Source organism: Triturus cristatus, chromosome 4_1, assembly GCF_964204655.1.
Source record: "Triturus cristatus chromosome 4_1, aTriCri1.1, whole genome shotgun sequence".
Lineage (NCBI taxonomy): Eukaryota > Metazoa > Chordata > Amphibia > Caudata > Salamandridae > Triturus > Triturus cristatus.
This window is the reverse complement of record NC_140585.1, coordinates 888,521,892-888,548,775: the sequence shown is the minus strand read 5'-3', so window position 1 is coordinate 888,548,775 and position 26,884 is coordinate 888,521,892. Positions and strand designations below refer to the sequence as shown.

At 44.4% G+C, this 26,884-nt stretch overlaps 1 protein-coding gene across 1 annotated transcript in view; it reads left to right on the top strand.

The window, feature by feature from the left end:
- The window catches only part of STRIP2 (striatin interacting protein 2), a 253,346-nt gene that overhangs the window by 163,713 nt on the left and 62,749 nt on the right, over nucleotides 1–26,884 (top strand). Inside the window, exons 12-17 of the mRNA XM_085653636.1 lie at nucleotides 6,792–6,855; nucleotides 7,980–8,051; nucleotides 8,924–8,998; nucleotides 10,170–10,267; nucleotides 23,720–23,846; nucleotides 24,888–24,988. Coding sequence (XP_085509762.1) covers nucleotides 6,792–6,855; nucleotides 7,980–8,051; nucleotides 8,924–8,998; nucleotides 10,170–10,267; nucleotides 23,720–23,846; nucleotides 24,888–24,988 — 537 coding nt within the window. The remainder of the gene's footprint in view (nucleotides 1–6,791; nucleotides 6,856–7,979; nucleotides 8,052–8,923; nucleotides 8,999–10,169; nucleotides 10,268–23,719; nucleotides 23,847–24,887; nucleotides 24,989–26,884) is intronic.

Sequence of the window (26,884 nt, the reverse complement as noted above, 5' to 3'; positions counted from 1 at the left end):
AAGGTGTGTCTCCTGCAGGAAGACCACATCAGGCGAAAGTCGCTTCAGATACTGTAGGACCACACCTCGTTTGATCCTGTCCCCCAGTCCATTGACGTTCCAAGACAACAAAGTCAATTCCCTACCCCCCATCATACACAGAAACCATCATTCGTCCCCCCGAGAGCACAGTAGAACCAACACAAAAAAAGGGTTGCCTTGTGATAATAACAAACAACACCCCATCCCTGCCCACCCACCCCAACAAAACTCCCCCCTCCCTGCACCCCTGCATGAGCCCAGACAGCCCCCCCAATGTGCAGTGTGCCTGTCGCCCCATAGATAGTTAAACTAACTAGACCCCCAGAGGAGGAGGGAGAGCCCCCAAGAGACCCCACACAACCTCCATAGGAGGGGAACTTAAGCAATCCGACGTATAGCCAAAAGTGGCATCATTTTTGTCCCGAACGAGGCATAATATTAGTCCCTCAGTCTTGATCCGGCGAGCCCTCTCCCCCGGCCGCTCCACCCCCGCCACCCCGATCCCGTTCTCCAGACAGAGTATCCAGCCAGTCCCCGGCCGCTTCGGGACGATCAAAAAAGTGTGTGCGACCTTCCACCTCCACTCGCAGCTTAGCTGGGAAAACCATGGCGTATTTGAGATTTAGGTCCCGAAGACGGCGCTTGACACCAAGGAAGCTCAGTCTCTGCTTCTGGACCGCAGGGGTGAAATCAGGATAGAAATTAATGTCCATATTGTCAAGTCTAATCGGTCCCTGTAGTCTGGAGGATTGGAGGATAGCGTCTCTGTCCCGAAAATTAAAAATCCGGGCGATGAGAGGTCTAGGAGCGGCTCCGACCTTAGGCCTTCCCCCGGGAACCCTGTGGGCCCTCTCCACTGCAAAGAATTTACTCAGCCCCCGTGGCTGGAGGTGGGTAACAATCAGGTCTTCCACAAAAAGGTCCGCCGCCGCCTCCTCACGTCCCTCAGGCACCCCGATGATACGGATATTGTTCCTCCGGGCCCGACTCTCGGAGTCCTCCAGGCGACGATCCATCAGCGCACTCGCCCGAGCAAGCCGGCGCACCTCCGTTTGCAGGGCCGCCACATCTGTCGTAAGGCCCGATGCGGTGTGGGCCAAAGAGTCGACTCGGTCGTTGGTCTTGGAGAGATCGGCCCTTATCAGGCCAACATCTACGAGGACCGAGTCGATCTTCTGCGCCAGTGTGTCAAAACGCTGGCCCACAGAGGCCTTCATCTCGGCGATGGCGCCCATGACATCCCGCAGAGTCAGATCCGTGGGCAGATCGGGGGCATCAGTAGGGCCTTCAGGGGACCTGCGTGGCACCTCAGGAGATCCCTTCTGGAGGGTATAGCGATCCATGCTGTTGGACTGGTGGGCTGCGCCACGTCGGGTCGATTTTACCTTTGCCCGATCGCCATCTTGTTTCGTGGCCATGGTCCCAGTCTCCCAATCGCACCCGCCACGTCGTGAAGGGCGGGCAAGTCGGTCCACGGGCTCCGGGGGGGTGCTACCCCAGATCTGCGGGGCGGATCACAGCCGGCGGGCAGGCAGGGTCCCCCAGCGAGGCCACACCAACACACAAAGCCCCGCGACCCAACCTCGCATATACAGCAAGGAGGGTGCGAAAGCGAAAGTGAAAGTGCGGGTTACGCGAGCCACCAAGCCCTGTCCGCCGCTGTTATTCACTTCGTCACTGGATCGCCCCACAACGCAAATCCGGGGTTCGGCTAGGAGAAGGCCGCAAACCTCAATCGGTGCTAAAGTCTGTGTCCGAGGTCCGATTTGGAAGCGGAAAACGGGCGCCACCTCAGCTCGGGCTCACCAACACAGTCCCCTCATCTAGGACAGGATATGTTCAGGATAGTCATAGGAGGTCGCGGAGGTCCTCGGGAGCCTCGCACCTACGCGGCCATCTTGGTTGCGCGCTAGGCTCCTCCTCCTGTGGTTCTATTCTTGAGCCACTGGGTCTATATGTAGACTTTTTCATAAAAGACTTTGTTCCATCTACTCCTTACTATGTGAGAGACAGTATGCAAATGATCACTCTGGTAGAAAATCATGTTTTCAGCCCCTCCACTGATACACTCTGCACTCTCGATGTGGAGTCATTATATACAAACATCCCCCAGCGAGACGCACTACACATCATTGAGGCAACTCTAGACACACGTATCAGACCACATGCAGTCCCCACCATCTTTATTCTACAATTACTGGAGATCTGCCTTACAAGGAATTTATTTTTGTTTGATGGCCAATACTACCAGCAAACCAAGGGCACATCCATGGGAGCAGTTTTTGCACCAAATCTAGCCATTCTGTACATGAATGCACTTGAAACAAACCACATACTGGTTCAACAGAACCCTTTCTTTTCTTCCATGTCACTATGGAAACGTTACATAGACGATATTTTTCTGATCTGGCATGACACTCAAACCATGCTTGAAAATTTCCTCCATTGGCTCAACAACATCTGCGGTGGTCTCAAATTCACACTCACACATAACAAATCATCCATACCATTCCTTGACCTTAATATTGCACACAAAGATGGACATCTGATTACTAGCCTCTTTAGGAAATCCACTGAACGAAATACTCTGCTGAAGTATAGTAGTAACCACCCAAGAGCTTTAAGAGACTCTCTACCATATTCTCAATACCTACGCATACGACGTAACTGTACCCTCAAAGAGGACTACTTCAGGGAAGCCAAAACACTGAGCAACAAACTGACCTCTAGAGGCTACCCAAAAAGATTGATTTGTAGTGCCCTCAAAAGAGCATGGTACTGTCCGAGGGAAGTTCTCTTGAAACCCAAACCAAAGAAAACACAGAACCGTATAGTCTGTGTCACTACTTTCTCCCTCTCTTCGAACAAACTACGTAAAAGCATTCTTAAACACTGGAATGTAGTAAACACAGGAATACTCAACCTTGAAAGACCCCTCTTTCCTTTCAAAAAAAGCAAGAACATTAAAGACCACCTGGTAAGAGCGGCACTCCCCAGCACAATAAATACTGGTACCCTTCATGAACATTAGGCCCTACCACCCTTGATTGGTCACACCAGATGTGGTAACTGCACTGTGTGCAGATTTACCTCCGATTGTAAAGAATTTGCATTTGGGAATATACGTAATGTACACAAGTACTTCAGCAACTGTAATACTTGTAATGTTATCTATGCCATCTTCTGCCCTTATGATATGATTTACATAGGTCAAACCACGCAAAAAATCCGGATCAGAATCTGCCAACACAGGAGCAGATTAAGATGTAAAACCCCAAATGCACCTTTGGTCGAACATTTTGAGGCTCTAAACCATACTGAGGACGACATACGCTGGACAGTGGTTTCTGTTGTAAAAATCCCACCGAGAGGCGCAGATCTCTCTCAATTGCTGAACAAAGAGGAATTGAAGTGGATTTTGAAAACTGGTAGCATACACAAAGGGCTGAACCGCCTTGAGGATTGGACTTCTTTGTTATGAACACTTTTGACCTATTCATTCTACTTTCTTGAACATTAACCACAACACCATTGTCTCCACTACCGCAATTCGCCACTGCTCTGTTTTATATGTGGCAACACTTTGCATAACTTAATGTGCATAACTCTCAAATGTATACCGATGTGGCATGATCGCTTCCATTACTACTTACTACTTAGATTCTCTAAATGTATAATGTTGAGGCACGATACTCTTTTGCTACTATTTGTTGACTCTCTTTAATTCATTTCTATCCCATCACTTCCTTGGCTCCCATCTAACATCGTTGCGCTTTCACCCTCCCAATATGGCGCCTCAAAGGCCCACCACTCTCGTTTCACTCACAAGCCCGTTCTTCGGATCACATGACCGCCTACATGGCCGATCACATGACTCCTCAAACCCATATCATGACGGGAGTCTCACTTCCGCCTCACCACTGATCCGGCATTGCCCGAACGAGACGCTTCACGCGTGGCCACGGAATTCCCTTCTCTCACAATTTAGAGGTAAGGATCGCCACTGCTCCTCCCATGTCCTCCCCTCAGGTCTTCCCCACGGTTCCTGATCCAACCAGTTTTTTCATTTTCCCTCCCAGACGAACCTTGAATTTTTACCGTGGTCTGCATATACGAAACTAAATTGTCCTAGGTAAGCGCACAACTCGCTCTACCCTCTCTCACTCGCCGCTTCCATTCCATCCACCTCACTCCAGCCTTTCTCTTCACAGGCATTGTACCTAACAAACGCGTCCCTCTGGAGTATTGTGATCTCGCTACCCGTCACAGACGCCCCCTCTGCTTACCCTTGGTACCTTGAGGTAATTCCCTCCCCCCGCGGTACACTCACGGCTTTCTCATCACGGCGCAATTCTGTTAAGCGAACGCCTGCCCTCAATTACACTGCTGGGCATTTTAACGGCATGTCTCCGCCTCACAATAAATCTTTTACTACGAGACTATTCTTCCTTTTACCATCACAATTACACGCACAAATTTGTAAATTTTAACCCATTGTGGTTATAATCACCTTCCACTCACTCTCTGTTCTCCAAGCTCTTACTCGTATTTGATCTTTTTACCTCTATAACTTCACCCTCCTCCTATGTCCTCTTAAAGATCCTTCGGATGCTTGGTGTCCACAATGCCACTATCATAACAGAATCCAATTTCGAATTCATGTAAATGTAGATAGCGGCTTGATCTGACGCAAATTTTCTATTCTACGTCATGTGTTCTACTTTGAAAACGTATTTAATAACTACTATGTTGTTATTTCCTCCCCCTTTCTCCCTACATTTTTTTCCCAAACTTTTGTGTTTTGTTGTTTATTTTATGTAAATTCAGGCATCTGAATATGGGCAATTTAATTGTTCAGTCCTGATGATGATTCGATATCCCCCTGATAAGGATCGAAACGCCGTCGACATAATTGTTCACCTTACACATTCGATTTTCTGTATATAATGTATTGTGAAGGTGACAGTATTTGTATTTGATGTTTCGCTACTGTTTAAATTTTTCAAAATAGAAACATCATTGAAATTGCCTGAATGTTTTTCACATGTTGTCCTCGCGAAATGTAAGTCTAAGGATACAGGCTTGTGTCCCACTAAGATTCTACTTACATTCTCGGGATTATTGTTAATCATTTCTACTTATTAAAGGTGCCTTGTCCGGCTGGACATTGGCTGAAATATAGTACCAATCTTGGCAATATTCATTGTATGACTAACTATATTTTGATTTCAGGGACCAGTGTTTCCTGTAATAGATAACTACCCAAGGTCCCTGTTTAATTCCTTTGGGTGCCCTTGTTGTTTTTTCACACAATTCACAAACTGTAGGCACTAAATCCAGTCTCACACTGACTCCAACATAAGTGTTGACTTCTCACATAAAATAAAACAAGAAAACATTGTCTTAGGTTTTGTGTGTCTAATGTTGGTCCTATAGGACATCCTTTTTTTTATTTATTTTTTATTTTTAAAAAAGCTTTATTGAAAAGGAAAGGACACATTACAAATAAGAATTGCAGCAATAATGCAGTCACAAAAAACATTCACAATTGTAAGTCACAGTAAGGAAAAGGTGAAGGCCACACTCAAAGGAACATATCGTACATCATGATTCCAAATAGTAAGGAACAAAGCGCTTCAGGAAAACCACTAAGAGGCTGACTCATTGAGGGGGTACTTAGAGTGGTACTATCCCTGGAAATAAGTTTGTCAGATGTGAGGGAGTGAGTTGGTGAATCGTCAAGGGCAGCTAAACAGTTTAGATAGGAGGTAAGTGGAGCCCATATGTCCGGGGGTCTGCTGGCGGCTGGCATCAGGTCCCAAAACTCACCCAACCGTGTCTGGCATCGAGCCGCATCGTACAGCCAAGCCCTGACAGTAGGCCCTGGTCTACGCCCCCAGTGAATGGATACCCGGCGCTTGGCCAGCACTAAAAGCATTGTAGTAAGCTTACGGGTAGCATCTGGGGTTTGGTTGACATATCCCAGGAGGCACACTAGGACATCCTTGAAAAACATTCATTCTCCGTGGGAAATGACCAAGAACAGCAGCTTCTGTTCGGATAAGGTTCATGGGTTTGTCTTAGTGAATTTCCCTTTGAGAAGGGTGTGCCCAGACATTGGTCCTTGACACTCATGGCCTAAAATGGCCAAAACATGTTGGTAGTAGCTTGTATTCAAAGGGGCACGGACCATCAGTTTAAGCAGGACTGCTCCTTTTGAGGTGGGGCAGTGACTACTTTGTATATGGTTTATCCCTTTTTGTGATATTGCAGGAGCATTAGGATCACTTAATGGAATGCTAGCCAAGGGAATTACAAGAAGTAAAGACTGGGTCAGTCATGTCCAACTTTCAATTGTTTTGCTGTCCTGGTAGTATGTTCTGCAGTACAAGGGAATGTCAACGTTATTCCTGACAAATAGCCTTTATTTTTGGAGGATGGTCAGGATATCTAGGGGAACAATTAAAAAGAAGAAGAAGATGGCCCTTGCAGACATGCAGGTTTATTGGAGAATGCAGTGGGTGGTCAGCCAATCAATGACATCTGTTCAGAATGACACATTATGTTTTCCTGAAGTTTGATTGAAAACTAGGTGCCACTATAACATTGTAACTGCCACAGCTGAGCAAGTAACTATACTTTTAACTATATTGAGTAATGATGTCCATCACAGTAACTCATCCAACCGAGCATAGGCTGGTTCAGTTCTCCCTCCAATATTCTCCTCTGTTGTTGTTTTCGTCTGATTCCTGCTTTTATTTTACTTGCAGTGACACAGATACTTTAGTTGGGTTACCCCGCCCCATCCACGAAAGTGTCAAGACCTTGAAGCAGGTAACTTCCAACATATAGATCTTAAGTCATGTCTTCGGTTTTATTCGTGGGTTGGATTCTGAATGTATCTGCTCGATGTTTAATGGCCCACCTTTTATGGTCATTTGGCACATAATCTGGCGCAGTTTAATGATCCCTGCCACTATCCTTTCACTAGTTGTCTCATGCAGGAGCAGGGCTCAGCAGGGAAGCCGGCGTTTGCTTGAGCAGTCCCGCGGTCTCGACTACGGCCACCAAAAGCAGAAACAGTGCAGCGTTTTGTGACACCCTGATAGAAATAAACATTTTGTTGCCTACTTCCCTTGAAGTGGGACTATGCTTAATTACTCCAGAGACAATCTCCCCCCCCCCCCCCCCTCTGCTGGTGGTCCCTATGGCAGCCACTTATTGTGACCTTGTCACAGAACGAGTCCTGATGGGAAGAGTAAGAGAAAGAAGGGTGCAGCATTGGAGAGGTGCAAGAATAGGGTTGTGTCACTGCTATACACGTTACTTGCTAAGCCTGGTGTTGTGTGATGTTCTTTGTTTAGGAGACAACATCCCCAGAAGGATAGGGCAATATTCCAGACAGTCAAACGGCTGGCAATCAAAAGTGTGCGTGCTTTAAACCACAGCTTCTCTGAACAGTCTCAGGGCTTTGTGCTGTTATTTTTCATTGCCTTTGCAAAGCTCCCAACTCTGTGGTTGTTGTGTGTGTGTTTTTTTTTTTTACTTTTTCCAGCTAGGTTGGTGGGACATCCAAGATCCAGTTTTAAATGAACTGATAGCATACCAGGGATGTTATTGATTATCGGAGATTCCGTAGTGTTCAAAATACTTCATACCAACTGTGATGTGGGGGGCCAGTTCTTTTATCTTGCTGAGATTTGACTGAAGTCTCTTAAAACCTCTCCCAGGACTTGTTTTTACTTCCCACTCATGCTTTACTTGTAGGTGTTGTCAGTCTCCCGTATTGATTCCAGATGAAACATACAATTCAACCTTTGAGCTATGCTGGCCCTTTGTGCTTGCCTCCCTCCCACTGCTCAGATAGGTGCAAAGGTGGTGGTTGGGCGTGTACTAGATGGAACATCCTGCATAATACTTCTGCACTGTGTCCAGTTGATGTTCTGTTTTTTCTCCAGTACAAGTATGTGTCGGTGGCAGATGTGCAGATACGCAATGAAGAGGACCTGGAGAATTGCCCCATGTCTTTGGTAAGGCTGTTTGTGGGAGTCCTCTGTTGAAATGTTGCGTCAGGCTGCAGTGAATCTTCCGATCGCCCTTTGTCCACGCGCAAAAATGCGACAACTCCTCTGTTGTGTCTTCGTGCAGCTGATTCCCTGAATTTTTTTAGAAATGGTAACATGACCCCCACAAATGAGTTTTATTTTGTTTTCCACATAACCCTTTCTGTTGATTTTCTTTTGTCTCTGTGGAGGAGATGGCAACTCTGTGGAGGGCACACTAGGCTCTCCGTGGAGGAGAAGCAGGGATCTCTATGATGGGGACATGATGCGGGCATTCTGGAGGGGGCACTTGAGTCTCTGTGGAAGAGGCGCTGGGTTCTCTGCGGACGAGGGGCACTGGATTCTCTGCAGAGAAGATACCAGAGGCTCTGTGGAGGGGACATTGAGGTTTCGGTGGAGGTGACACTATGGGGAGGACTGTGAAGGGGACAACGGGGCCTCGTGGAGAGGAGAATGGGGCTGTGCTGTAGAGCCCATGTTAATGTCTATTAATAGCCCATGAAGAAGTTTGTTGAGGGTGGCCCACTTGGTCGTAGGTTGAGGGAAATGGACGAGGGCAGTTGAAAGTCTCTTTGGTGATTACAAAACATTTCATGCTATTGTTGCAGCATTGCAATATTTCATTGTGTACTGTATTGTGTCACTGTGCACCAACAACACGTTTAGGAGGATAGTTGCTTCTTGTTACTGTATTGATTATGATTGACTTGTCTCTAATGATATGTTGCTGTGTGGCTTAATTTATCAATAACCGATTGATACATGGCAGGACTTGTGGTAGTTTGTAATTGATGCTGATAATGTCACCTTATTTTTTTGTTGCTTCCACCACTTTGCAGGGTGAGGAGAATGTGCAAGAGACCCCCTGTGAGGTTCTTTACCAGACTATGCTGTACAACCTCCCTCAATACATGGTAGGTGTAGAGGGATATTCTGTAAAATTATTTTCTATTATTCCCCCCTCCCCACCCCAGGAACCATAGGGATCCTCTCCACAAAGAAAACATACCAATAATGACATAAATGTGCTAATTAGAAACCAGATGTTAATTTCTTTCATAAATTGCTAGTGTCTACCATTTCAACCATTAAAAACCTTTGTCCTTCTTCACAGCAGCAACATATGCCAAGACCTATGGGGAGCAATGATGTTTATTTGTCACGCAAATATTTGTTAATAACTTGAGTAGTGTAACTTTTTCTCTAGCATAAAAAATGGCATTTGTTCACAGCCCGGATTCCAGATTCATAGGTCACGTGTGGTATTGACACTGCAGATATTCCAACCACTGACAAATGCATGATGTAACACAACCTCATTTATAACAATATTGGTCTAGTGAAGCCCTGAGGAAGGCTCCTATAGGGAACTTATGGGCCTAAACATGTAAGCACTAACATTTCTGAGCTGGGCACTGTTCAAAGAAGCTAACTAATTACTGGAGCATGAACCGAGACATTAACATGTAAATGATACATGCGATTCCAAGCCTTGAAAGCAGATTATACTTTACACCCCTGCTCCCCTCCCCCCACATTCAAAGTTGATTTGGCTGACAATATGGGGTTGATTCACAAGGTAATCATTTTTTAATATGTTTGCTACTCGTGATCGAAATGAATGGACTGAAAACAACTCAAATGGGATTATTGTTGGAAAAACTGTACTTTGAATGACGTCTGAATATTTTTATTGAGTGATGATATAAAGTAGTATACACTTCAACAATGTACATCACAGGATACCTTTAAATTGATTTTGGAAACACAGATAAAGCGTTTACGTTGCTGTAATTCTAACTGTTGCTTTCCTAATTGAATATATATATCTATTAGCCACTCTTGGATAGAAACAGTCCTTTACAATGAAATGATTTACTCGTCGAAAAAAATACTTTAGAAAAAGAAAAAATAGCTCCATGTGCAATATCATTGGATCACAGATTACATTCTGTCTTATTCTATGATGTCATTAGGGAGGACTGATTGTGACGTGACTTCTGCGGGCCCGTAGTTTTGGTAAAATGATGCCACTGGAAAAGGCCTCCCTCCTTGTTCATTCATGCCTCTGCTCCCCCTGCACAGATTGCTCTCCTGAAGATCCTTCTAGCCGCTGCCCCCACCTCCAAGGCAAAGACTGACTCCATCAACATCTTGGCTGATGTGCTACCCGAGGAGATGCCGTAAGTACCCCGGAGAGCTGGGTCCAGAAGAGAAGAGAGACTCTAAAAGATTAGATGTATGAGTGAGTTATGAGTGAGTTGACATGGTTGGCCCTCACAACTGAGGCTTTCTGCTGGCTGCTAGGAAAAGTAACATTTAGCATTTAGGAACCCGCGTGGGAAGGCATATAGCAGTATAGCGGATTGACTGACACATACTTTGATTTATTCCAGTCTGGACATTTTAAAATGGACTCTTATTACTGCAGGGAGCATGTGGGGAGCAGCTACTTTATTCATCTGGCCTCGTCAACATCAGAGTCACTGCTATGATCAAACTAGCTGACTAAACTCATATCACTAGGCTGAGCTGGGAGATTTATTTGCGGAAAAATTAACACTGGAAGCAAAAGGAGCGGAATCATAGTTTATGCATGAAAACGGAAGACACATTTGGAAATAGAAAATCTCCATTATCTTCTACTATTGATCACTTTAGTCCTGATAACTCGTTAGACACCATAAACCAGGTACTATTACCTACAAATTGTATACACTTTAGCTTCTATGTCATGTTATGTTAAAATAGTTTTATAATGCACACAGCTACCCAAAAAGGGTTTCCCAGCGCAGAGCTGAAGGAACCAAGGAAGTGAAAGATTATGGATTGAACAACCAAGTTTTTAGTAGTTTACGGAAATTCGTATAAAGTGTTTCTCTACAATTCAATATGGGGAGAGAATTCCATAAGAGTGGGCCAAGATAGGAAAAAGAGCGACCACCCATTCTTGTAAGCTTGACCCTAGGAACCACAAATTTTTCCTGAGATGTGGAACGCAACAGGCGGGAGGGCTGATAGGGGCGGACTAGTTTTTTCAGGTATTGAGGGGCAGTACCTGTCTTGATCTTGAACATATTGTTCAGAGCTTTAAACTTAGTCCATTTTTCCACTCTAAGCCCGTGTAGCTCTCTCAAAGCACTAGGAGTAGAGGATATTCTTGGGAGTTTGCAAAGCAGTCTTGCAGCAGAATTCTGCACCACCTGAAGCGTACGTAATACAAACCTATTTGCTCCCAAGTAAAGAATATTTCCGTAGTCCAGTCTAGATGTTACAAGTACCTGGACAACGGTCTTTTGGGTAGCACTAGGGAGCATCCAGATGATTTTCTTCAACCATTTTAAGATGGTGAAGCAGGTGGCAGCAGTTTTTACCGCATGTTGCTTCATAGATAAATTGCTATCAATGATAAATCCCAGGTTGTGGACTTGAGAGGTGGGCACAGGTAAAGGACCCATTGTACTGGGCCAATGTTGGGGACCCCACAGGTCTTTATTTTTCCCTAGAATAAGGACCTCAGATTTTACACCATTGAGCTTGAGTAGATTGATTTGCATCCAAGATGCAATTTTACTCAAGCCAACTTGAAGAGTTGAGGGTCCTGGTAGCTTTTCTGCAGAAAGGGAAATAATAATTTGGGTGTCGTCAGCATACGAAAAAAGAGACAACCCAGCCTCTTCTGCGATCGCTGCCAAAGGTTGTACATATACATTAAACAGAAGAGGACTTAAAATTTATCCCTGAGGTACCCCTTAAGGAGAAGAGTGGATTTTTGACCCAGCCCTAGAAGAAAAGACTTGAAAAGTCCGCTTGGATAAGAAAGAAGACAACCAGCCAAGTGCTGTACCAGTAATACCAAGAGACTGCAAGGATTTAATTAACATGGTGTGAGAGACCGTGTCAAATGCAGCACTCAAGTCGAACGGTATGAGGGCCACAGTGTTACCTGTATCTAAATATTGCCTATTCAGTCAAGAAACCCGCTCGGAAGCCAGACTGGGACGAATGCAGAAAATTAGAGGATTCGATAAACTCAGTTCGTTGTAGGTTAACATGTTTTTCCAAGATTTTGGAAAAAATTGGGAGCAGGGAGATAGGCCTGAAATTGGATGACTGGGCAGGGTCGGCATTAGCCTTTTTCAAAAGTGGGAGGACCATGGCATGTTTCCAATCAGGCAGAACCATGGCCTCTTGGAGCGAAGCGTTAAGTAGCTCCATAATAATTTTTAAGGATGGCAACTCCAGTTGCTGAAATACAGAAACAGGAAGGAGATCACAAGGAGACCCTGACTTAAGGCTGCCTAAATTTGTTTTTGAAAGAGTTAATATATATTTTTTTTTTTGTCCTCATCTCACCATATAGCACTTGCAATGAAAAGCAGTAAGCCAACCGATATCCTGAACTCCCCCTGGCATCTGCATTTTGCATTAGCTATAGGCCTGCCCAGGCCAACTTCTTTTGAAGCTAGGTGTAATCATAGGACCTGGGGGTACTAAATCAATCTCAGGTCTCTGCCCCAGCTTAAGAGTGGTGACCAAATGCTGGATTCCATACCATCCAAGTGACCAAGATCTAATCGGGCAGCACTGAATGAGGCCCTCAGCCATTTTTCGTACAGTGGGGGTGTTGGATCTTTCCACAGTCTACATATCTCTCTTCTGGCAATAAGTATTAAATACATTATCAAGCCTTTTTGCGTTACTGACATCCAGTCCATCAAGTCATTATTAATACCAAAGATTACTAACGGAAGGCTCAGGATGATCTTGACTTTAAAGATAGCATAAAGCGCATATTCCACTTGCTGCCAGAAGGGCCTTAATTTTCCACAATCGAAAAAAATGTGTAAGTCATCAGCCGGAGAAAAATCACACCTTGGGCATTTAGCAGATACATAGGTAGCAAACTTGGCTATTTTCTTAGGGTGTAATATAGTCTGTTGATAACATAGAAATGGTTCTTTTTTAATGAAGCAGGTTTGATTCGTTTATACAGTATATGCAGAGAGGATTCATATAACTCTACAGCAACACTGTCCAAGACAGATAGGTTCCAAACCGACTGCTGTGGGGGAGACTTGGCCAAATCAGTTTCCAAAAGTGTTTTATACCAATGGCCTACCTCTTTTTTGATAAGATTCGTGTTTTGAAAAAGAGACTCTATTTTCCCAGTTTCCACCTATATGTTCTTTCTCTGCAGTTAACCAGGAGACCAATTGGAGATATTTAAATCTTGAAAATAGGCTGCCAATTCGGGTCTTTAACACCTCCCATGGATGGACGCCTTCTGAGGAAATAAGGTCAGACCAAATCATAAGGCCAGCATCCTTTATAGGTTTCGCCAGGCAGTCTTTCAAACAAGCAGGCAGACCAGGGGAGTCCCAAATGGGGGCAAAGTCTGAATAATAACGGATCCCCCACATTCTCCTGATCTTATACCATCCATTTAAGGCTGTTTTTAATACCTTTAACCGTACTTTTTTGAAATACCTTGGGGCTCCAAACTTATATAAGAAGCCCCCTCCTCCTCCCTCAAAAATAGCCATTTCTTTCAAAATCATCCCCCAACTAAATCACCCGGAGACATAAGTAATGCCCGAACATTTTTAAATTGGAACGAGTGGGCATACCACAAAAGATCAGGAAGGGCCAAACCTCCCTTCAGAAGCTTCCGCCTTAGCTTCTTCCAGGAGAGTCTTGATGTTTTATTTAACCAGATGAAACTGCCAATTTTGCCTTGTATTTTGCTGATCTCTCTATCTGAGAAACCAAGAGGAATGGTACTGAATAGATACGTTAACTTTGGCAGGATTACCATTTTTATCAAGTTAACCCTTCCAGAATTAATATTGAGAAGTGACCACGTTTCCAGTTTTGTGGACAATTCGGCAGAAAAATAGGCTCGGGCGAGGGGGCTGACTAAATAGGTGCCAATGGTCTAGTTTTATCTAGTGTTAGATATATTTGCTCCACTTTATTTATAAAAAAGCTAGCGAAAGTGTTACATTGTGATTCATCTAGAATAGGAGAAGTAGGCTGAGTAACTGAGCTAGCTAACTTTTTGACCATAGAAAACAAAGTACGTGAACAGTTCTTTGCATTGGAAAAAGTGGAGGAAACCTATTCCGCTTGAGCCAATTTACATAGAACTTTTTTTTTTTAAGGCGATTTTGTATATAATTTTAGATTCTGAGGAGTAGTTTTTCCTCCAGCATCTTTCCAATGCTTTACATTGTCTTTTTTTGGTTTTTAGTTGTTGCGTAAACCACGGAGTGGTGGGGACGATGGTTAAGCAGTTTTTTAACAGCAGTTGGAATGCAGTCATCAGTTGCATTAGAAATCCAACTGTAAATAGTTTCCAAAGAAGACATTGATATCGAATCCATAATAGGAGCACTATTGGACAGGGTTTGATAAAATGCTTCCATATCCAATTTTCCCAGTTCCTTGATTGTGATTGTGATCCAGGTACCGATGTAAACAACTTCCCTGGGGCAGTAAAATAGAACTTGACCGCAAAGTGATCTGACCAACTCAAGGGAAAGGCAGGAGGACGTTGAATGTGAGATAATTTAGAAAAGATGGGTTCTAATAGGTGGCCTGCCATATGTGTTGGGCCGCTATTGCAAAGTGGTAAGTTCATAGCAGCCAGATCCGAAATCAATGCGGCGCTAGTTGTGCACTCAGTATTGTCAAGATGGAGATTTAAATCACCTAAAACGGTGAAATTAGCCATTTTAAGTAGATAGGGGGCAATCAAGTCTGGGAATGATAATACCCAAGGACCGGACGGTTCTGGGGGCCGATAAACCAGCTTACCGGAGAAAGTAAACTGAGAAGTCAAAGTAAGTTTAAATAAAGCTGCTTCGCAACCAGTAAGAGGCAGGTCCTCAAATTTGCATGAGTAGCATTTTTTAAAGATTAATGCAATGCCTCCTCCTACCCTTAGATTTCTATCTTTTCTAACTAGGGCATAGTTGGCAGGTAAAGCCGTGGCCACGTCTGGTCCTGAACTTGTATGCAACCATGTTTCAGTTAGAAAAATTGCGTCTGGTTGTTCACTGCTTAATAGGTTGATGATATCCTCCTTATGTTTAGGGAGGGATCGACAGTTAATATTCCAGAAGTTAAACACTTTGTTAGAGGAGAGACAGTGATTTTGTTGGGCAAAAACACTGTCTATAATTGTACAATTTGCCTCACTGGAGGGTAGTGTACGAAAGATAAAATCACAGTGAGAACAAATAATAACGTCATCTGTGGGGTGAAATAAGCTACAGCCAGGGTGAGGCTTACCGAGTAAATTCTGGAATTGTTCAGATGAGTATTTGATAAGCTGTGGTGGGGGAGCCAAAATTCTATTCTATTATTTTCTGGGTGATGCTGCTTTCCTGGGTGGTCTCATATTTTCTGCAATGGAAAATGTAAGTTGCTGGAGCTGTGTCCACATGAAAACCTGCACTTCCTTTATTTGTTTTGGCAAACTAGCTATGTTCTCATGGCATGCCCTCTAAATGATTTTAGTATGTTGCTCCCCAGCAGAATGCTAGACGGTGTTGGGTGTAGAGTAGTGGGTCTGCGCTGCACCAAACTGATGTTTTCCTGCACAGAGAAGCGTGGTTCTGTGACCCAGGACCAGCGTCTGAGAATGCGAGTGGTACTATGAGACCAGTGCTGTTGCAGTCGTCCTCTCCTGGTTTTCTCCCCACTCTGCACTGCGGAGCACGTTCCATGCTGCAGCCTGACCAGCGATATTGAATCTAGCAGTGATCAAGCTCAGTGGAAGCGTCATTACCTCCTTGCATGTTGTGTAGCCAAGGTAATGAATATACGCCTACAACCCAGCCCATGAACCTACAAATCTCTAGCCTAGGCTCAGATGCTGAGAGCTAATCCATCCCCAATGCTGCACCTCCCCAGCTGCTGGCTACCTCTCTGAGCCTAGCAGTCGCTTCACAGCCATAGATTCTACTGAAGCATGCTGGATCAGGTGGACTACTTTGCCCTGCAACAAGACTTGAGCCCACTCAAAGTGACCCATGGTGTGCCCTGAGTTAGATACCCATCTGTTTCGAACTTACTGAGTAAGAGTAAGCTGTGGCCCTTGCAGATGGACACTGTCCGATGCTCTCCTTGGCTTGACTCCTAACCTAGTAACTTTGGGTCACATTTACGACCATTTGGTTTTACAACTCGCAATTTGCAAATTTTAGCAACTCGTAATTTGGGAGTTGCCAAAGGAAATGTACTAATGTGTCTCAGACACATTTAGCGATTCCCAGTGGGGTCGCAAATGACCTGCCTCATCAATATTCATAAGGCAGGTCCAAATTTGCGACTCATTGGGAATGGGCAATAACACTGGTATGGTGGCCTGCTACGGATAGCAGACACCCATGTCTGTGTTTAGTCTTTAAATAAAGCAAATTTTTTAAAAAATGCAGCTTGTTTTCCATAAGGGAAAACGGGTGCGTTTTCAAAACAAAAATACAAATTTCAGTTTCATTTTTTAAGATTAGGCAGTGGTACATGGGACCACTGCCTGCTCTTAAAAACCATGTTTGCTGCCAATCACTAAGGGGAAGGGGTTCCCTGGTTACCTCTTCCTGTTTGTGAGTGGCTTACCACCTACTAGAAGTAAGCGGTAAACTGCAATTGTTTTATGACTGCATTCCGGTCGCAAAACAATCGTACATCCCCCTGCAACTCGCTATTAGGAAAGGACTCACTTGGCATGCCCCTTCCTAACAGCGCCATGCAAACCCTATTTTGTAAGTCAATAACAGGTTAAAGACTCGCAAAATATCGTTGATACATGCTACAACCCTTTTTAGCGGTTGTAAACGGCTCAAATCTCCATTTGTGACCGCTAAAAAGAGTCTTACGTGTGGCCCTTTGTAATCTTTGCAGGCATGTAATGACTCTAGTTTAACATAACAATACCAAGCATCATGAAAAGCCTTAGGGCCTGATTACGAGTTTTGGTGGTGCTGGAGTAGGCAGCATGCCACCGCCATGCCACTGCCATGCTCCTGCACCGCCAAAACCCTCACTGTCACCCGCCAGATTACAAGTATTTTTGTGGTCTGGTGGCGTGGTCTGGCGGCGTGGCGTGGCGGTTTAAGCCTCACTCATAGTGAGGCTTAAACTGCACCACCACTGGAACGCCAGCACTCGTTCCTGCGCGGGAAGGAATGCACCATGTCGTGCATCACTTCCCTGCAAGAACTGGGGTGCAAAAATACAGGAGGCCACAACATGTGCCCCCTCCATGCATCCCCGTGCACATGGTCAAGTGGGGACCCTGTGTGCCCCCTTTCTTTCCTCTCTGCTAGCAGTTTCATGGAGGAAGAACCTGCATAAGACCGCTGGCGGTGAGGAAAGTTGTTGTATGCTTGGTGGTGCCTCATGGCACCACCATTTATATTGCTGCCCTCAGACTGCCGCACCACTGCCAGGGATCTCTGATCGCTGGCGGTTGTGGTGGTGCAATGGCAGTCCGACCGCCCTAGTAATAAAAGGGCGGTTGGACGGATGGTGCGGCAGTGGCCGGACCACCTCCGCTGCGCCACCGTGAGTCTGGCGGGCTGTGGACCGCCAGACTCATAATCAGGCCATTATTCGCTGAAGTGTTATTCTCATAAAATGGGTTGAAGTTACTGAGCTTATTCCTCAATGTAATAAAAGTCTTACATGTTTTTAAAAAAAGAAAAAGAATAACACTGTTTAGATATTGTGTCTATTGTAAGTGAACATGTAGACTACCTAAACGAGATGTTTCACCCCACAACTCCCTGCAAGAGTGAGCCTTGACTGCTCGACTTTTTTACACCCTGAAAATCAAAGCCTGAAGAGGATGTACTGGGAGATCAGCGATCTCGCCATAGTCCCCGTTTCCAAGGGCAGCGGCAATACTTGTCGCAAGGATTGAATGCGCGCCTCTGAGTCAAGCAGGCCCTGAGAGCTGGCCTGATACTAAGCCACACAAGGAGGAAACGCGTGGGTCTATAGTACATTTTTAAGCTTCTTTGAAACCGGCCATGGCATGAAAATAAGTAAGAACAATTTTTTGAAGCCGTTAAAATTCTATTCATTTTTTTTTTTGTCTCACTGTTAAAAATAATTCCGGGTTGCTGTCATTTTCCAGAAATCTGTGAACGGCAAAGGTAGAATTTTAATGCAACTGTGTTCGGTACCTTTACAGTGGACAACCCACCCCCAGGGACTCCTGGTGATAGTGAGCAGTGCTACGTTCAAAGGTGGATAGCATTGTCAAGAGGCACAGGCCCAATATGGGGTTATGAGAATGTTAGTGAGGTTAAGAGACTGTGTCCAACTATAGGGCTACCAAAGAAACAGCCCAGTGGAGTTTCATTTTGATATAAAAAATCTCTACAACGAAGAAAGGAACAATAGCTGTTAGTCCAGACCTGCAAGCAATGATTAATGCACCTCTGCTGAGAGAAAGCAACCAAGGGTATGGCCTATCGCCTCCTGGGAGTTGGGGGGGGGGTTAAAGCAAGATGGCGGGGGACACTGGAGACTTCAGAGGAGCTCTGAGGCACACTTGATGTACTTCTCTCTACTTTGTTTCATCCACTCTGTGGCTGTAGCTTACGGGGCATGATGCCTTGTACGCGGGAGTGCAAGCGGATTAGAAGAAACTAGCCCAGTGACTCATAAGATTGATCCAGACCAAGGAACAATCTGAGGTGGCCCTCACACTAGGCCATGGCTCTGCAGAGAATAAGGCAGAGAATCTTCAGAGAGCACTGCATCCTCGTGTCTGATGACTTCAAGGTGGCAACGGTGGAATCGGATATCAGATGTGTGTCCACCACGGCATCAGAAACACTATTCTCGTCTGAGAGTTATGGCTTGGCAGATCACACACAATGTATGACCCGGACACATCTAAAGCACAGCGGCTTGCTCTAGGCCTATGCTGTGTTTCCACTATGTTCACTTTTGTGCCATTTCAGTGTACTCTGCCTGTGTCGATCGTGCCTCCTTGCAATGTTTACCAACGTAGTAGAGTTGAGCTGTTTGGTCCCACCCCTCCCTAGAGTTCTTTTTATAGGTAAAAAAGATAAGTGCTTTCATGTGCGCCGTGCCATTTCATGGCGCTGACTAAGTTATAATCTTGAATGCTAAGTACAGTGTTGTCTGGTGCCTCAGAGCAGCCGCCGCAGGAGTCTGAGTTTGACCTCATGGTCAGAAGTTCAAATCCAGGGGAGTCCACTCAGTCCTTCATCAGGTCAGTCAAATGAGTACCATTCTGTTGGGTGACAATGACAGTCTGTAATCTGATGCCATGATGTTACCAAGGGTGAACATGCACTTTACAACAAGGTCTGTGCGGTACCGAAGGTGCTTCAATGTATGAAGAAAAAGAGTTAGTTAGAAGAGTGGTGCAAAGTGCTGAGTTTTTAAAGATGGGTAACAAACGTCAAGAGACGATGGAGGTAAGAAGGGCCACCATCAAGACATTGCCTTTTGCCAGTTAGAGAGTGAATATGTCGCTGTTGTAGGCATGAACTGGTATCACTTTGGCAAAGTAAAAACCTGCATTGCAGGCTTGGAATTTCTGTTCTTTTTACCAGTTTAAAGGAGTGTTCCATCAGAGGCCATGTAAATGTAATGTGTATGGGTCGTCCGAAGACGGTGCACTAAGTTAAGAATTTGTAAGAATGGAGGGTAGACGTGGCTTTACCCTTTGAAGGACATATAGGGAAATCTCCCAGTTGAACCAACTAAAAGAAAAGAGGGGTGGGCATGCAAATTTAAGCATCTGTTTGTTTTTCCCTAAAGAGTTTGCCACCAAGATATGAGGGTAGTTTGGGAGGAATTTGCCCTCCTGGCATATCTCAAAACTGCTATGAAGGAGTGACAGTCGTGATTGCCGGCTATGCCTCAGCGCTAATAAACTGCTAAGACAGGCAAACCTGCGGGGTAAGTGCAACCCGTGAAAGAAGGTTTGCCAGTGCTGGGATTGAAATGGCAAAAATAGTAGAAAATATTTTTGGATCCCAAGTCCCCAGAACAAAAAATAAACAGTAGGGATATTTATGCACAAGGCATAAGAAAGAAAGGTAACTGTCAGTCTTCTCTGAAAAGGTGGGTTATCAGAAGGGCATGATGCATAAGGTCATCCCACAATGAATGCAATTGCCAATATCCACAAAGTCGGGAATAGGCCACTTTCTATTAAGGACCGACTTACGAAGAATTGAATTGGACAGCATGTGTAATGCTGATGCCTCTTGTTTGCTGTTGAATTTTAATAACCACTAATAAAGCCAGTGCAAAAATAATAGCATCTGCAGGATCGAAATAGACATGGAAGGACCACAGTCCATTGCGCCGTCCAATGCAGTGATATAGCTATGCTTTCCAATGTCAGAGTACTGACCACTTTGGATCTGTACTCTGCGTACTTCTAAGTATTGTTGAATGATGATTCCAGGTATATAGCATCAATCATAATACCCTTCGGAACAATGCCCTTAGGGTCAGCCTCTCCTGCTGCAGTTTTTAAAATTATGAGTAACCTATGTAAGGGACATCTGGTGGCAGATGCTTTCAGGACTCCGGAACATAATTTTACTATTTAGTGAAGACTTACTCAAAATTGATCCAAGGTTGGAACACTTTGTAAAGGTTTTACATGGAAATGGTCCCACTTGAATGTGAGAAATGTAGGATTGGTGAGAACTGTGCGGCAGATCAAAGACAGGAAATTTCCATCAGAGATTTAGGCTCAATAGGGATTCTATTGATTTCACGTGAGAAAACTATATAATAAACACAGGCTGAGGGCTTTCATAGGAGTCTCTGAAAACTACACCAACACACATTTACAAAGCCGGTATTCCTGGCCTTGGCAACCTGGTATGATGGCTAAACATTAGATTTCTATTTTGTTTGAAAGCACATACCACAATAAAAAAAATCCACCACATAAGTGCGGCCACCAATGGCTTGCCATGCAAATAAAATTAATCATATACACTATTAATAGAACATTGTGAGTGTTTCCTAGAAGGCAAGTGTGATTCTAAAATCTAATAACTTGTCTTAGTATTAATTTACACACCTATATATATAGGCTTACACAATAAAACCATAAAAATATAAACAATTGAAGAAGAAAAAGTTATTAATTAATGTAGACAATAAATAAAATATTAAAAACTGAAAAATCCCCCAAAACACATTTGCTAAAAATACTATCAACATTAAAATAAATTTCAGAAAAAAAACAAATAGTGGAAAATATAAAAAATAAAACAACTAATGATTTAAAATAAATTTAGCCAAAGTTATGAAAAGTATTGCAGTCTAAAAATATTAAATATACTATTCCCACTCTACGTTATGCAACAGTAGGGAATGCGTAGTACTTCAGAGGATTCGATTTACTATTCCTACTCCAGTCACAGCATTAATAGAAAAATTACTGGACCTCTGAGGAGTTCGATTTGCTATTCCTACTCCAGTCAGTGAACTGTGGGATTCAGCGTTGGATTTTGGATGGGTTAAATTTACTATTTCCACTCCAGTCGAAGCAACAGTAAGAAAAGGGTTGGACTTCGGAGGGGTGAAATATAACTATTCCCACTGAAGTCTAAACAATAGTAGGGAAAGTGTTGGACTTCGGAGGGGTTATATTTATTATTCCCACTCCAAACAGGGCACCAAAAGTGAAAGCATTGGATTTCAGAGGGCAAAATTTACTATTCCCACTCCAGTCAGCGCAAAAGTAGGGAAAGTGTTGGGCTTTGGAGAGGTAAAATGTACTCCTACAGGAGGGAAAAGTTGGATTTCGGAATGGTGATCTTTACTGTTCTCACTCCACACAGGGTAAAACAAACAGCGCAACAGTAGGTAAAGTGTTGAACTACGAAGAGATTAATTTGTCTATTCTTACTGAAGTCTAAGCAAGAGTAGGGAAAGTACTTCACTTTAAACACATTACATTTTTGAGTAACCCATGAATGAAGAAAAAATATTGAACTCTTCATATAAAAAGTATTAATTAACATAAAATATAAATGTATTAAAAAATACTGAAAACAATGAATCAATTTACATAATCACTATTCAATACACTAATCAATAATGAATAAACAATTGTTATTCAATTATTAATAAATTTTCCACTCGATACCCCATAAACCTAGTAGCCCACACATAAAATATAACTAAAAACCTATTCCTCAACTTGCATATTTAATATAAATTAAATAATTAACAATTAATAATTAATTTTAAATTATTACTTAACTAACTTCCCACCATAGACCCCTACAACTAAAATAAAATGAAAAAAATACATTTTCCACAGTTTACATAAAATTCAATTAAATGATTAATTTACCATTAATAATTAATTAATTATTACTTACTTAACTTCCTACCCTATACCACTACAAACCTAGCATGCCACAACTAAAATATAAGTAAAATAAATAAGTATTCCATATTTTACATAATAAAATATCTAATAAATAAGTAATTAACAATTACTAATTAATTGACAATTATTACTTAATTAACTTCCCAACCTATACCCCTACAAAACAGCCCACAAATAACATATAACAAAAAGAAATCAGTATTACATACTTTACATATTAAATATCAAACATACAATTAAATAAAATATCAAAGAAATTATTTCTTAATTAATTCCCAATTAAATCTCCACCCTATCCCTCTACAAACCCAACAGTCCGCGACAACACTATGGGGGTCATTACGATGGCGTTTGAACTTTCGTCCGATCGCCATCGTTGCGGGGCTTGGGACCAGCCGCCTGTAATACGGCAGTCCTGCACATGAAATTTCGATGCGACTGCCACCGTGGCGGTCGCATCGTGTATCTCTAACATTGTGGTGGGTGTTGCTGGCTGCAGCACCTGCCGCAATGTTAAAGGGCCATGCCGTGCATTTTCCTGCACAACGTGGCAGGCACCACGCGGTGCCTGCCACTTAGTGCAGGGACATGTAGGGGGTACCATGGGTACCCCCCAGTGCACCCACCCCCACTACCACAGGGCGGCCCGCAACGGGCCCCCAAATACAATCCCCACCAGCCTGTGAATGGCGGTTCCCCTGCCATACACCAGCTGGCAGGGATGCAGCACTGCAATTTGTCAGACGGTGAGTGCTAGGCACCGCCACCTTTTACGGATGCTGACCGCTCCGCCAGGCAATTGGACCGATTGCCTGTGGCGGATCCATGGCAGGCGGTCTTTGCACCCGCCGCGGTTGCGGTCGGATTCCCCCCACCATCCTTATTTGGCGGGGGAAAATAGCGGTCCGATGGCGGAAAGCCCGCCACCGCACGGCTGGCGGGCCTTCTGCCATCATAATAATCCCCTATGTTACTAATAAAAATTAAAATAGAAAATTCACTTAAAATTACAAGCTATATTTTAAAAACAATAACATTCATATAAACAATGTTTTCACGTAAAATTACTATCTCAACTAAAACATATTACAATAATTAAAAAAAGATATTCTTCTCAATTATATTTGTGCATCATGATATTTATGTGTCACGATAGCTAATTTCAGATATTTATGTCTCCCGATATTTTTAACTCGATATTTTGTCCAAACACCAGAATTACAGTTCTGGACAGCATGAGGCTGGGGATAGATGTCAACCGCCACAAAGAGATCATAGTCAAGAGCATCTCGGCCCTGCTGCTGCTCCTGCTGAAGCACCTCAAGCTGAACCACGTCTACCAGGTGAGAGGAGGCCATGGGCGTGACCCCTGAGAGCCCCAGGCTGTGAAGCTCGGAGGACCCCACTTTTATGGTCAGGTTGGTATAGGGCTGCGTATAATTACTCCTGGTCAGAAACCTACACAGAAGCGTGCTAGTCTTCACCTGAAAGTAAATAAATAACATTGCAATGAAAGAAGTATGCAGATGGTAAGAGCTTAAACCTGATATTTCGATTTCAAGGAACCTGATAAAGGCACCGGGCACTTCTGCTCCTGCTATGATGGAAAGTATGCAGGTTATCAGGAAATACAGCATGTTTGTTTAATCTCGGATGGGCTGTATGCTTCTTTCAGAAAGAATTGTTGTATTTGAGAAGGAAAAGACATTTGGCACTGTGATGAAAGTTGAAGCAACATTATTTACTTCTTCATATGTATTTACTAGATAGGGCTGTATTTAAATAATGTATACTAGTCCCCAGCGATTTCACACCAACATACGCATTGTCCACCCATCTTCAAAACGTGATTTTCACCATTCTGTGCAAAATTAGCATTTTCTTTTCCAGGTTTAAGTATTGCGGCTTTGCTATAAAGTGCATTTTTGTTGAACACTGGATGCTTCCTAAGCCGTTGCTTACCCTTTGCATTCAAGCAAAGGCACTGAAGAAGTAAAATTACTTTGCATACATTTTGCATTTCGAAAGCCTGAATTTATGAGATTCTACAGCTCTATTTTCTCGGGTCATAGGATTTGAAAGAATGGTTGTTTCCTCGTGGAAGGAGGAAGCTGATGATACTATTATATTTAGCAAGGAAGAGGCTCAGGAGATGAGCATGCGGTTCTTGTCCTTCGTCCATTTCCATGCCACTTGGTCATTCATGCTCTTTAGTTGATGCTCGTGCGTGACATTGAGCGCGACACACTTCAGATGACTGAAGGCTGCATATCTCTGCTGAGGGACAGCTGGCGCAGGAGTTATGAACCAACAGATAACCTGTGCTCTTGACATTGCTGGAGATAATTTCCGTTGCTAATTTGTCTCTGTTTTTTCTGATTTAGTTTGAGTACGTTTCACAGCACCTGGTGTTCGCCAACTGCATCCCCCTCATCCTGAAATTCTTCAACCAGAACATCATGTCGTACATCTGTGCTAAGAACAGGTAAGTTCTCGAATCTTGCCACAGCAAGTAAGGGCACAGGAGGGGGATGCATAAAGGGGGAAGCAGAAAAAGACAGGGTGACCCTACGCATCAGGTTCAAGATTGGTAAACAACACACACACTTACTTTACTATACATTTAGTCACAAGGGACATCAGTGATGGCTCACATACCTTGTTACTTTGTTACTGATGACTGGCCAATCCCCTTTTTTCCTTACCGCTGCTCCAGAACTGCGTGCTCTAGAGAGACGCCACTGGCTCTTCAACTGATGGTTCGCCACATTCATGTACTGCACTTGTGTTAAGTGGTTGACCGGTTACTCACCGGTAATATTCATTACTACGAGTCGTAGCCCTCCCCGTCCCAGTCCTTACTAATGAGCATAGCTCCTCTCACCAGAAACTCCCAAGCAACTAATAACCCATCCCTTCCCTCCAGGTCACACCCATACCCTGATGTATATAACCCTGTGACCCGCCCATCCACATCCTGTACCACCAAGCACAAGAAGCCGAACAGGGAGGGAGGTATGGGAACCTGGACTGGGACGGGGAGGGATACGACTCGGAGTAATGAATATTACCGCTGAGTAACCAGTCATTACCTCCTCATCAGCCCTCCCCGTCCCAGTCCTTATTAATTAGCAGATACCAAAGCAAGAATCGGCTTCACTCAGTAGCAAAAACAGACTTATTAAGCACAAGCAGAAAGTCTCACAACCAGGACAGAACGCAACACCGCGTCCCCAAACCCAGGAGACACAGTCCCACTCAACACCCAATGACCACGGGACATAAAAGTGTGAGGAGAACACCAAGCAGCATCCACACAGAACACGACCATGGAAACCCCTCAGAAGCAAGCCCAGGACGCAGCCACCCCCGAGCCGATCCACCACGAACCGACCCAGGCGCCAAGACACCGCAAGCCCATACGCAGGCCCCACAGCCAACTCAACCACTGACTGAGAGCAGCCCCAGAAGGCATTAGACCTCGACCAGCCAGCCCAAAGGACCCAAAAAGGTAAGCCACCCTACGAAAAGGCACAGCATGAAGGAAGCACACCTCCAGAGACCGTAAAACGGCCAAACAGAGCAGACGCGCCAAAACCGCAAAAAGAGGATCAGGCAGAAAACAGGCAAATCAGAACCTCCGAGCAGCGAAATAAGGAAGAATCCCGGGAACAAAGGAAGGACCAGCCCACAGAACAACCCATCAGGATAAAAGCAAAAAGGGCACAGAACAAAGCAAGGAGCCCAACTCCCCAAACCTCCGAGCCGAGGCAAGAGCGACCAGGAAGCACCCTGAACATCAACTGCAAAGACACCACATGCAGAGGCCCAAAAGGAGCGCCCGCAAGGCCCACCAACCCAAGGAGAACCTAACAAGGAGCAAATGAACGAAAGACCGGTCACAGGAGGAAACAACTCCACAACCACCGGGTCACCAAAGGGACCACCAGCTCAAAGGCCGAATCCCGAAAGGCCAACACAGCCGCCCACAGAGCTCAAAGGGAGGACCAGCCAGACCAAGTCGAAGCCAACCACCAAGAAATCCAAGACACGCACCGGATGCAACGCAGATCCACCCCGTGTCAAACTGTAATCCAGAATCAGGCAAAGGACATGAGAGTTGAAGGGCACCCGGACCTCTGAATAAATTCAGCCCCAGAAGGAGAACACCCCAAAGCCACGAGGTACAGCCATACCACAGCCACCTTAAGTCTACAGCACATGGTAGTCCCAGGTGGTCTCCCAGCAAGACACTAACCAGTTCTGACCCTGCTTAACAACAGATAACAAGTGATTTCAGGGTGGAAACGCCGTAGACCCCCCGACACATAGTGGGAAACAACAAGGGACCACCAGCTATCTCCAGCAAGGCCCCACCACC